This window comes from Dromaius novaehollandiae, chromosome 3, assembly GCF_036370855.1.
Source record: "Dromaius novaehollandiae isolate bDroNov1 chromosome 3, bDroNov1.hap1, whole genome shotgun sequence".
In the NCBI taxonomy this organism is placed as follows: domain Eukaryota; kingdom Metazoa; phylum Chordata; class Aves; order Casuariiformes; family Dromaiidae; genus Dromaius; species Dromaius novaehollandiae.
This window is the reverse complement of record NC_088100.1, coordinates 97,831,480-97,844,354: the sequence shown is the minus strand read 5'-3', so window position 1 is coordinate 97,844,354 and position 12,875 is coordinate 97,831,480. Positions and strand designations below refer to the sequence as shown.

At 37.6% G+C, this 12,875-nt stretch overlaps 2 protein-coding genes across 3 annotated transcripts in view; one reads left to right on the top strand and one right to left on the bottom strand.

Moving 5' to 3' along the window:
* Window positions 1–7,792, top strand: part of RHOQ (ras homolog family member Q) — a 26,577-nt gene extending 18,785 nt beyond the window's left edge. Inside the window, exon 5 of one of the 2 annotated variants that reach the window (XM_064509564.1) lies at window positions 182–7,792. In XM_064509564.1, the coding sequence (XP_064365634.1) occupies window positions 182–214 (33 nt within the window). In that variant the 3' untranslated portion in view covers window positions 215–7,792. Of the gene's footprint in view, window positions 1–177 lie in introns of both variants that reach the window. The other variant, XM_064509563.1, reaches the window with a different exon arrangement.
* PIGF (phosphatidylinositol glycan anchor biosynthesis class F) overlaps window positions 515–12,875 on the bottom strand; it is a 24,296-nt gene continuing 11,935 nt past the window's right edge. Inside the window, exon 6 of the mRNA XM_026121195.2 lies at window positions 515–897. Coding sequence (XP_025976980.1) covers window positions 784–897 — 114 coding nt within the window. The 3' untranslated portion in view covers window positions 515–783. The remainder of the gene's footprint in view (window positions 898–12,875) is intronic.

Sequence of the window (12,875 nt, the reverse complement as noted above, 5' to 3'; positions counted from 1 at the left end):
CAGATCTGTGTCTTTTGGCCAATCTTCTGTTTTGTTAGAGGGGAAACCATGCTGAGATGACTTTTCTAGATCACAGCCAAATACTGAAGTGTCACTATTGAAACAAATTGCAATAGTTGCAGATAGATCTGAATAGCTGAAATATATTGCTATTGAACTAATTTATTTTCTTGACAGATAGGAGCCTACTGCTATGTGGAGTGTTCAGCTTTAACACAGAAAGGACTGAAGACTGTTTTTGATGAAGCTATTATAGCCATTCTAACTCCAAAGAAACACACAGTGAAGAAGAGAATAGGCTCAAGATGCATAAACTGCTGTTTGATCACGTGAGATACATTTGACAATGGCCAGGCTTACTGTGAAATTCTACTGACTTTAAATACAGTGCATTAAGTACACAGCGAACTTGTTACAGGTTTGAAAGCTAAAACTATGATTCTGCCTTCTGCAACCAGTGAAATCCAGAGGAATAAAATCAAACTCAATGAACTTGTAATAAGAAACCGCCACATCTGTTGAAATATTTTATTCAGACTGGAAGGTATAATCTCTCAGGGTTACATAGTCTACAGAAAGCAACAACTGCACCATGTTGAAACAGCATCCGTGTGATGCTATTGAGTGGAGACGCTTGGCCCGAAATATTCAAAATGAATTTGGATAGTCTTTTGCTTTGACTATAGGTACATATATATATATAAAAAAATATATCTCTATAAAACTTTTGCACAGTCTGTATGGAATCTGCACAAAGAAATACCTTGTCTCTCTTTGCTCCAGTTATCTGCTTTTATATGTAAGCAGCTTCCGGTTCCAATGTATCCACAAAGGTGCAATAATCAGACCAGCCGTATAGCCAAAGGTAGCTCCGAGGGAACAGGAAATGGGCCATACCTGAGGATAGCATACCAGGTAAAAGCAGACAATGAGAAAAACGTTTGTGTTTTTTTTGTACTTCGTGAGCACAAGTTCTCAGTGTAATCTAGATACTGAAGACGACAGAGTCTTATTCTACTTTAAAGCTTGACATGCTTTCCTAAAAATGCCAAAAGTGTAACAATCATACGTACATCATCATGAACACTAAATGCTGTTATACAGTTTTTAATTAATGTGCATTAAAATGTAACCAGGCTTCTGGCTATTGCAGACTTTAGTTTGATACTCCCAAAACTATGTGAACTACTTAAGTGTATATTTCCTGGAGAGTTCAGCTAGATTTACTGAAAATCTAACTTCCCATTCTGCTGCACACATTTGGAAACTAGAGATCTCTTTGTAAATTCTTCTTCCACCCTCCCATGGCATTCTGAAATTGTTAGAGCTGTGTATAAATGAACCAATTTTCAAATAAGACCATGTACTGAGATAGAAATAGAGATTTTTTTCCTTTTGGTCTTGAAAAGTAGGCAAAGGGATGAATTCCCCTCTGGCTAGCAGTAGGAAGGGAATATAAGTTTGGAAACTGACTGAACTATCTTGCACCCCATTCAGCAAACACTTAGTAAGCCAATTATGTTGAAGACTCCAAGAAGGATTCATTTCCTAGTATAAGGACAGGGAACTGACTCAATATAGACGACTTGCTTTCACAAAGCCTCTAGCATTGAGGCAAAGAATTAATGGGATTTCCCCCATCCAACTTTTTAAATTAGTGCTGATTTTCAGGGAGGAGGGATTGAAAAGAACTTTAACTAGTCTGTCCTCAGATGTGGCAGACATTACTAGTCAACTATATATTGCATTCAATGAAGTCCCAGCTCAGTTGGCAATTAAAACTGTTTATTGCAGAATAAACTGTGTTCCCATCACTCCTCAAAATTCTCTTTTACATATTCTTTTTTCCAAGGACAGTTTTACAGCTCCTGCTGTTCAGTGCATTTTCCTGAAGCAAATATGCTCACCTTTCTTCCTTTTTTCCCCCTGTTTTTAGTAAGGGAATGTTCCCACCTTCTGCAGTCCTTAAGGGGACTGAGAAATGCACTAGACATTAAAGAAAATATCCACATCTCAGTGTCCAGCCTTCTTCTCTACTTCCTTTTAATTTACAGTTCATGAGTATCAAATCAACTTACTCTAAATGGTACTTTCCCTCCTTTCACTCATTTTTCTAGCTCTGATTCCTCTCTTCACTTCATTATGGCTTGGAGAAGTATATTTCTTCATATCCTTTGATCATAGGAATTTTAACTAGGAGTTAGAGTAACTTTTTTTTGTCCTTTGCTGTTTTGTCTTCACATTCCTTAGCATTTGCAGTTTTATGTTTTTTGGAGGTCTTAAGGAGTGTAGCAAAGATGACTATAAACAAGGTGCCTTAGGTACTCTTTATTGACCTTGTTTCATTCTTCTATTTTTGGCCATTGCATTTCTGCTATTTGTGTTTGTTGCAGAATATTTTGGCTGTTGCCTGTCAAACCAAAGACTTGTTCGTTTTCATTCATTTAACAGTGTCATTATAGATCTTCTATAAAAAGCCTTGCGATATTTAAGCATGATAAGATACTGTGCATATTTAAAACTCACTTGAGTTTGTGGCCTTGGCTAAACTTATGCTTCAGGTGGATCTTTTCAACTTTTAAATGAAATGTAATCAAGTTATTTCTAGTCTTTTGCAGGCCATTACATATGTCTAAAGGACAAAACAACAAAAAAGCCCCTGCAGAGATAGGATGTTTACCTTCGCTATGAAAGCTGCTCACTCAGTAACATTTAATTGAAACATAATTCATGTTTTCCTATCCACTGGTGAAATCAAATACCTCTTTAATAACCACAGAACTATTGACAAAGGCTTCATGACTTAGCAATCTAGCAATCTTTTTTTTCTTTTGCATCAAGTTCACTATCTGTGACTGATCAATAATCCTTCATTAAATTTTACCTACATTAGGTGAATCTGTAGTTGCCTATCTGCTTTTCAGAAGTATAGCTTGATATTGCTAGGACTGTTTGAATCTTTTGTGTTCCTTTAGCTAATAAATCAATATCCCTGATAATCCCATAGCCCCTTTGTCTTTTGGTATTTTGTGTATAGTGGGCCATTGTTGGTATGATTAAAAGTATCTCTGATAATTGTTGTAGCTTATTCCTCCTGACTGAACTACAACTTGGGAGTATAGTTTCTGAATAGTTCTCCTGAATTATATAACTTTTTTATATTAACAGTGCCTCTGTCTGCCTTCCAAAGCATTCAGTTCTTGCTTCTCTTTTTAAAACCAGTATTAACTCACAGAAGTTTCAGACTCTGTCACTCAACACATGACCCTCTGACCTCTGAAATCCACCCCTCACCAATGGCGGCTGGCAGAGATAAGGGGCAAAGGAGAGAAATCATACATCTTGTCTCACTGACTATAAAAGAGGCAAGAAACACTACTCATCTCTTCTAGTGGCACAGAAAGGAAGGGTACTAGGCCATGTACTCAGTCTTACTATATTGCTCAGATGGCCCAGAGCAGTTCTGAAGGCAGTTTAATTAGCCTTCTGAGGCCAGTTGGCCCTCCCTAAGCACAGGGGTTAAAACCCTGGATTTAAGAGAGTTGTTATCCTTATGCTATTTTCCTCTAACCCTCAAGGAAGGGCAGAACCCCCTGAAGGTAGTGGTATGAGCTTTACACCTTTCACTCTTGACTGCTGGAATGGCCTTCAGGCTGCGTATAGCCAGATGCACCCAAAGGTGTGTCTAAAGCAGCAAGTTACCAAAGGGCAGACTAAGATGTGGCACATCAGCTGCACTGAAATAAGAGTCCTTGTGTATGCTTTTTACTCTGTAGTAAATGCAGTGTAACTTGTCCATCAATGAAATGGGGCTGCTTTATTTTGCATTAGCTTCTGGCCTTATTTTCTGAGATCCAATAACTCTCTGCTTGACCTTTTAAAATTGACTTATTGGTCAAGTTTTGCCCTGTTTTCTGTATTACATCTTAAATTTGGTTTGGCCTCCCTGACTCTGTACTAACTGCCTCTGACTAAATGATAAAATCTAAATGGCTACTACCCATCTGCCTATTCAACAAGATTCCATTCCACATGTTTAAAGTATGCAATTCGTAATCCATACCTTTCACCCTTTGAGAACTACACAGCTCAATTTCTCCTACTTCATGCTCCCTTCTGCCACCAAGGGAACTGACACTTCTACCCCATCACTGATGCCACATTTAGGCTGGGTCAGCAGCAGGTATATAAGGTACTAAGCAGCATCCCTAACTGTACTTTTTTGAGGTGGAAGGAGGTTGTTTTTGGAGAGAAGAGTGTGGGGAGCAAGGAGGACAGGACAGAACATTCTTCAGAAAACTACTGTGAACTGCCTTGTCTATTCCAGCAGCTGGGAAGCATCACCTAGCACCCTGACAGTCTGATGTGAAAACAGTCAGTTTACATGTCAAATGCATGTGGAAAAAGGCCAATTCTAACAATATGTGTATCATTACTAGCAATCTGAATAGTTGCTTGGGAAAAACAAATGTTCACATACACACTTAACAAGCACAAAAATTGCATTCTAAGGGATGAAGCATGGGCCAGCGGTTAATGCAAAACAATTTCGACTTCTATTTGCTTCAAGGAACAATTTTCTTTGCACCTGTTTTTTTGGTTTTTTTTCTTCTTCTTCCATCTGGCTGTGGTGATAGTATTTAACAGGGATTTCATTAGGCTAGCTGAATAGGCACTACAGAACTGCAAAGCTTCTAATATAAACTGGAACTTATTTTAAGAAAAAGGTCTCCAAGCAGGAATGCCAGCCTTTCAGGACACAAATGAGCTAGGCTGCCAAGTGTCCTTTGGAACGCCAGCTGTGAGAATGCTCAGCATCTTGCATGGACAGCAGAGCATGCTGCAGGATCACAGCAAAGTATCTAGCTCTGCAGTACTATGCACCTAGTTAGTTAAATCAGAATTCTGACTGCATGATAGTTTTGCCCTCTGTTACAAATGTGCAACTTAAATCTCATGCAATGGGAATTGCATATACATAGATAAGGATATAAAGGCCAGATTCTTATAGGCCAAAGCTGACAGCAACACCCTAGTGAAGTTGTTTAACATTATATAAAGGATACAGCTGACTGCTGGAAGTTTAATAATATACATGCAAATATAGTGGGGCAATCTACTGTACTTGTTTTTTAGTAAATTCGTTCCATTCTCTAGATGAGTGCTCTTCTCATACTCCTGAACTGTGATTTTTTTTGTGTGCTTACTATTTCAAAAGATCCATTTCTGTCAATTAAAAAGCTATGTAAGACCTTTAGTAAGTTTCCTTTAAAAACTGAATAAATGAGCACAATTACTTTCCCTCCCAGTTTCTAACATGCCTTAAATTCTTGATTGTTTAATCCATAGTGTCTTAAAAATGTCACTACATGCCTTTAATCTATTTCGGTTGCATGCATATTTAACTAGAAGGGTCTTATCACACTGTACAGAATGTGTGCGTTGACAAGCACATGCTGAGGAGAGGAAAGTGTGAGTTTTTTCAGGCTGGCATTTGTAACTAGAAGTTGTTTTGGGGGGTTTGCGTTCTAAAGTCATAGAAAGCGTAACTGGCTTTGATCTCACCATTAAAGGTTTACATGAAGAAAACATACCATTAAATAAACAATGATGACCCCACTGAAGTGGAACAAGCCTCTACCTCTGTTTAAAAGAACACTGGATACTACCCTGTCTGCTCACATAAGGCAATTGCCTTAACAACAGAACTTTTACAGTAGGTAATATATCCAGAAGCAAGTACAAGAGTGAAACCCTCCAACCTCTATTAAGAGTAGCAAGGCAGTGCAAGAATTTGTAGTTGTGTTTCAGCTCCTTCAAATGACTAACAACTGTACCCAGGATTCTCCACAGATGCTTTTTCAGGTTACAAATGTTTGTGAGGTATCTAGGCTAATATTTACAGTCACGTTGGCTAAATTACATGGTAGTCAATCAACTCACTTGTGTAAAATCAACACTACATGCTATGTTTTAAGCATATAGTATAAAGTAGAAACAGATGCTTTGATTTCACTTTTACTTAGTGATACGAAAACACCTTAGGCATAATATTGTTTCAAAGTCACTTTTTAATCAGTACTAACAGTTACTATAGATCAAAACTACACCACGGAAAAAACACAGGGGCACGTGTGTGTATGCGTGTGTGTGCGTGTGCGTACACAACGTGAACACAGGAAGATGTTTTAAGAATCTTGTATCAAAATATGCAATCAAACCAGGAACTTCACTCTTTCTAAAGTTCAGTTTTTGTCAAAGAGGAATGGGATGTCTGGAATACTAGTTCTATAGCATACAAAGCATGCTGATAAGGTTTTAGTCTTTAATTATACCATCTTGTTCTGCAACTAAATTATCTCAAGCTACGCAAAGAGAGGATGTGTCACAATGCATCTAGTAACACCTAAATGATTTCATTCTGCTTCTGTGATGTCAGTACAGTAGTGCTTTATGGTGCCAATTCTCAGATGACACATGAAGCTAAGATCCTAATAATGTGCAGTTATTAAAAGTACAACATCAACTTGAAACAGTCTGAAAAGTTACCTATTTTTGAGTGGTTCACACGACCTTCTTTAGTAAAGCACACTTTTTCCATTTCAGATGTCTCCTTCCCCTCTTCCTTTACAAGACTACCAGACATACAAATCTGATTCTAAAGATTCCATAGCACTTTTTTTGAGCACAGATTGATTCAAATGCTAATATTTACAAAGTGCAATGTTAATTTGCCCATGTTCTAACTGTTATTTCATCCATGTTCTGGGTAGCCTGTCATGTCTGTGCAGCACTACTAGTGTTAGCAGTGACCATGTTCCACCTTCTCGGTGACAGTACTTGCACAGAGGGTAAAGTTTCCCCTCACTGATTTCAGGATAGTTTTATGAGCTCCACAGTAATTAAGTAGTGTTTTGTAAAGCACCTATAGAGAGCGAGAGTGTGCGTGTGTGTTTCTGAAGACTGTGAGCAACTGTAGCAAAGGAAACTATTTCCTATTTCTTTGCTAGAACTGTCCTAACTAATCCTAACCCTTACATTGCCACTACATATCAGAGGGCTGGAGGCAACAAGACATGCATGCACGATCCTTTAAGTCCTTTGAACAACATCTAGGATAGCCTAATTTAAATGATAACAATTAAGTCTCACAAAACTATTTTTAAAATTAAGAATTTGATAGTAATCTCAAGACATTTGTAAATCCTTATTCTACAACTGACAACTGTAGTAAGCTGAAACATGTCCTGTAGAGGATGTCTTGAAAAGTATTTTGTTTTTTACAGTAATGTAACCTTAATGTAGAAACTAACTTGCTTGCATTCTTGGCAACTATTTTTACATCTTTACCTTTGCCTCAGATAGGTATGCAGAATTACACCTATAACAGTAAGAACTGCAGATTGAGTAGGTCTACTTAAACTGTTTTGCATAGTTACAAAAGCCAAATTATATATAAAATTTACTTCTCTTTAAAGATCAATGGAATAATGAAGCACAATCAATCATCAGGATACCAACCAACTTTCAGTAATATATATTTCTAACAAAAATGCTTTATATTTCATTTCCATTTTGAAGCATTATTCAGACAATGAATATCATTTTGTTTCCAAAACAATATTCTGTTCCTATTAAGTTTTATTTAGAGTAAAAGTTGCTGTATGCTAAGAAAAAGAATGCATTTTACATTATTATTTTTAAATGTAGACAGGCCCACTAGTCTGAATATCCCCTGTATGAAATATATTTTTCAAAATATAAACATGGAAAATAAAATTTTTCTGAGACATCTGTTTTTATCTTGGTTTTATTGTATGTGTGTAAAGAACCAGTATGGTTTCCTTGCTTTATGAAAAACTAAGGATGAAGTAGCATTCTGATTTTAGCCATTAGCAGACCAATTGGGACTCCTGATGATGAATTTCGTATCAAGTTCACTCTGTATGATTTTGAAGTACTTTAAAGTGACAATACATTATTGTGAAAGATATATCAGACAAACTGATATCAAGCATGATGTAAAGGAATGACTGCCTTGTCATTTTTCAGTTCTGTGAGACTGTGGGAAAAGATTTTAGCATCAATATGGACAGCTGAGGACTGGCAAAAAATGAATATAATGCTGCCCTCAACTGCTCTTTTTTCCTTTCTCCATTTCCCACAAAGCATCCACAGAGTGATATCAGAAGAACTGTCATATGTATTCAGACAACACGTGCCTCACAGAGAAGTGTGGGCAGTTTTAATACTCCACTGGGAGTCCAGCATACTCAGTACCCACCTTCTTTCCTTCCTTCAACCTCATTGTTTGTTTCAAGTGAGTGACTACAGGCTATTTTCAGTTGAAGCAATTTCTATAAATAAAACTGTCACTTCACATAAGTGCCTTTAAGAATGAAATGCTCTCTGGGCTGGACTACGGTCAATTTAAAATTAGACACTAGATTTGACAAAGCATCTGCTAAATCCTGATCAAGCAGAAATATATGACAATTCAAGATATGGTGCTTAACTCCTTGTATGAGCCTCAAGTTGTACTAGATTGTTCCAACAGGGCTAAATCAATAGCAATAGTACTTTTCACTCCAAATCCATTTCTGCACCTGCTGAACTTCAGATGTTACTGCTAACTTTTGGCAATTCAGGGCCACAAACAGAGCCCACAAGCAGCAGCAGCAGCAGCAGCAACCCCCTCTGGTTTGCCCTGTCATACAGTGTTTCTCCTCAACTAATTTTGACCTGATTTTTGTAACAATTTTTTAGCCTTGTCTACAATACCACTTAAATAATGAATCGCCTGAAGTTGAAGGTACAAGTGCAGCTGTGTTTCCATAACACATTTTGTTACTCCATAAATACTTGCCATAATAACTAACAGAAACATTAGAACCATACTTTCTGTTCTAGAGCAGAACCATTCTCATTACAGATTTTCTTCTCTAGTTATTTTTGTTTGCAACTAAGATTCTCAAACATGAAAAAGAAATCAACCACCAGTCAAACTTGTTCTTATATCAAAAACTTGTTTCCAGTCCAAAGAACAAGCTTCCATTCAAGCACCTTTTTGAATCTGAGAAGGGTAAATCCCAGAATTACAATCCTCGAACTCTCTACTTTTTGGCTAATATGGGAAACAGCTGATGTCAAAGGCTTGACAGCCTAATACTTTGTTCAGACACATGCCTAGAAGTAATCTGGCTTTGACTGGGCTGTGTTTACTTTTATGCCAACGTGGAATATAGGATCTGCATCATTTTTCAGACCTTGCTTGGAACTTAATCTGTAGGTGTATCCCTGAGCATATCAGATGGATTAGGCTCCACACAAAACATTCCCAGCCCATGTCTTAAAAAACTCCCTTTTTCCTCCAACTATGTTTAGTCAGTACATGTATAAGTAATTTATATCCAGTAAATTCAGGACTTAGATCAGTCACTCAGGACACTGACAATCTGCATAAAAGGTTTTCTTCCCCAACCAACAAGATCTGCAACAACAGCATATTCCTGTATCAGGGCCATTCTTATTTCCCCTGCTGTAGGCTGAAGCTGAAGCATTTTCTGTCATTGCTATAGTGAAAGAATTTGTCATGAGTTTCTCTGATCGTCCAATATCGGGCAGGAAAAGGAATACTCTTGTAACAGAGGTTTTGTTACTAGTGGCCCAAACTTCTGAAGAACAAAAATGTCTACTGACTCAAGATTTCTGAGGCAGCAATGCAGAGCTACTACATCGCAACTCGAAGGCTGAGCTGTTGGATCAATACTCAGTGGAGATAGAAAAATAGATGACCCATGTTAATTACTGCATGAAGGTGGTGTTTCCAGAAAAGCAGATTCACATATCTCAGCTTGGCTGGACTGGAAAGCAGTGTTTCCTGGGCAACTATTGCAAATGCCTGGCCTGGACACATTTTCTTCTTCTGTGCTTTGGTGACCAATATTTAAGAGATCACAATCACAAAAATATCTATCAACAGGTAATTGTCAGCTTCCGCAAGTCATGAATAGGAAGTCTTTTGTTCTCTAACAAGCCACTTTAGAGAGGTTCGTATCTGCCCTGAAGATGTGTTACCATTTTGTTGCTTCACTAGATTGCTTTGCTGAGATAATTTAAGTTTAAAAGCTGCTTTACATTTTTAAAAGTGTTTCTTCTATTTTCCTTTATACAGCTGATCTTAAAAAAATTAGCACTTAAAACTGCAGTTTTCAAAGGTTGTTGAAGTGACAGCCTGCAAGACAGGTAAGCAAGCTTCTCTATGGCTCCTCTTGAGCAGCTCAGATGACAATTAAAGAAGTGATCAAGCAGTTCAGACCCAAACTGGAAAGTGGAATTTCTTTCCCCACCCCACTATTGTAAACCCTCCAAGGTAAAATGTAGAGGGAAGAAATGATGAGAATATAATGGAGAAAACAGCAGCAAAAGCTTTGGATCTAGCCACAGGAAAACTGCTTTAACACATAAATTGACAGTCGGAAAGTACCTCCCTAGCAGACTTTGGTATCAGGAGTATGTCAGAAAGGAAGGTGGAGATGGTGAAGGAATAGGGAAAGACAGACATACAGTTTCTGTTGCTGTCTGAATTCCGTGGAGAGCATTCATGCCCAGAAACAACCAATGACAAGGTATTTGAGGTTTCTGCAAATGCTTTGCTGGTCAGATAGTCTCTTTTTAGGTGTCTAAATATAGATTCCAGAGCCCAACTTTAGTCAGCCATGTTTGGCTTGCATTGCCTTTGAACTGTTTTCAAGCAGAAAAAGCTGCCAGGCCATTACCAAACTTGTGTCTTCTACTTGTGAGGGAGGTAATGGACAAGTGAAACCAAAAGTGAACTGTACATACAGTATCTGTCTTTATTTATTAGTGTCTTTTGTTCACCAGAGCTTATTGATTTTTATATTTTGCTTGTATCTTTGGTGCATAAGGTATTGCACAGTAAAGTTTCTATACACAGCTTATTAGCAAAGTCTCTGAGATTTTTGCGTACGTGTGTACACACAGGCATGTATCTGTGTCTAAAAGAGAAAGAGTATGCACAAGTGCAGGTCGGATTCATTTGTCTAGGCATAGGTGCTCAGTGCCATTTGAGATATCCTGCTATTGTGCCTGGCCCCAGCTACTGTTCTGAAAGGCCCTGGGTCTCCCTTAGGTCCTGTTCCATATCCAGCAGTCCCATCTGATTCTCTTGGTTGCTTCAAATGGCACTCAATATTACATTTAGGTTACCGAGTAATGCATGTATACAGACTTACTCTAAATTCTGCCCAATATTTTCTGCAATTATTTACATACACAACTTTTTACCCCAGAAAACCAAATTCTGTACTAAGAAATGCCATTTGAGTAACTCATTTGCAATGACTTACACCAAGCAAAGAGAAAAGCACACGCATTTTTGGACTTTTTTGACACGTGAACTATCATGCACAAAGCAGGAAAATGGACAACACGCCCTTGCATGTCTACATATATGGAAGTTTTTGAATCAACTGTGTAAGTAGTGATTAAAGCACAAATGACAGTGAGTCAAGACATGTAACAAACCCTGATGGAAGGTATGAGAATAAACTGTAACTTCCTGGAAGAGACATGCCATTTTAATATCTTAGCTGAAAAAGTGCTTGCCTCTCATTGACACAAGAAGGTGAGTAAGACTTTCAAGATAAGAGGCTGCATTTCACTGATTCTCTTGGGTGACATTTGGGAATCTCCATCAACAATGGACTAGTGCCATCAGATACCTTTCTCAGAAGAACATGCAAGAGAAACATCTTGCAATACTGAGAACAAGTGTTTTTAGGGAAGAAAACCTGCTTTTATACTTAATATATTCACCTATTCCTTTACTAGTATTTTTGAAATAGAAATTTTAGTATCTCATTATACCTATGTAAAGAAAAGCTGGTCACATAAAAGTAAGCTGATAGCTGCTTATGGAAGACAAATTTCCAGTGTGGCTGTGAGCCTAATGTGTTTGCAAGATCAGAGACCAAAAACATGTTGCCTGTTACACTGATTTCTGAAAGAGACCAATGAAATGATTGCTTCAGAACAGGCATGGTAGATACTACTCAGTTGAGAGTGGATGAGTTTGGTAACATGAGGAAAGAAAGTATCCATTGAGGACGTTTAGGGGAAAAAATGCTACTAATGTCATCATTTTATGGCAATTACAGACTTTGGTTATATTTAGTGGGAGCATTTTCCCATGCCAATAAAAATAAGAGAATAGCACAGACACTTGAACTTGTAAGAACGAAATCTGCAATGCCAGCTTCACATTTTTTACTGTGCAACTATGAAGCTAATTCTTGCCAGCACTTCCTCTGAAATCAGAATGTAAGTTTTTAGTACAAGGCCTTAGCCACACCATTTCCACAAATCAAGCTGAATCCATTTTAAATGCATTCCTGTTTGGTGCTTTCATGGAAGATAAAGGGGAACTAAAACACTAGGAAACCTTTTCTTTCTTATGGGTAGGGAAGAAAAGATAAGATGCAAGACTGAAGGTAGACACTCAGGGCAATCTTCATCATTTCACATTTCTCCTTCTACTTGTACAGCTTCTTCATATCAAAATCTCTAAATGATAGCTCTATTTCATGATAAAAGTTGCAAGCAACAGACGCACTCACAAATCTATGAGGGAAAAAACTATTAAAATAGAGGTTAAAAAAATCTGCATTTTACTTCTGGTATACATGAAAAATAGATGCTTACAATGACATTTTAAATACGGTTTGGCACAACCCTGTAGAAGGAGTTTATCAATAAGTCCAAAATACCTTTACAGTTTCAGAGCAATTTTTGTATAGCTTGCATATCTGGAAGATAAATATATATATATTTATAATAAAGGTGTAGATACTAAC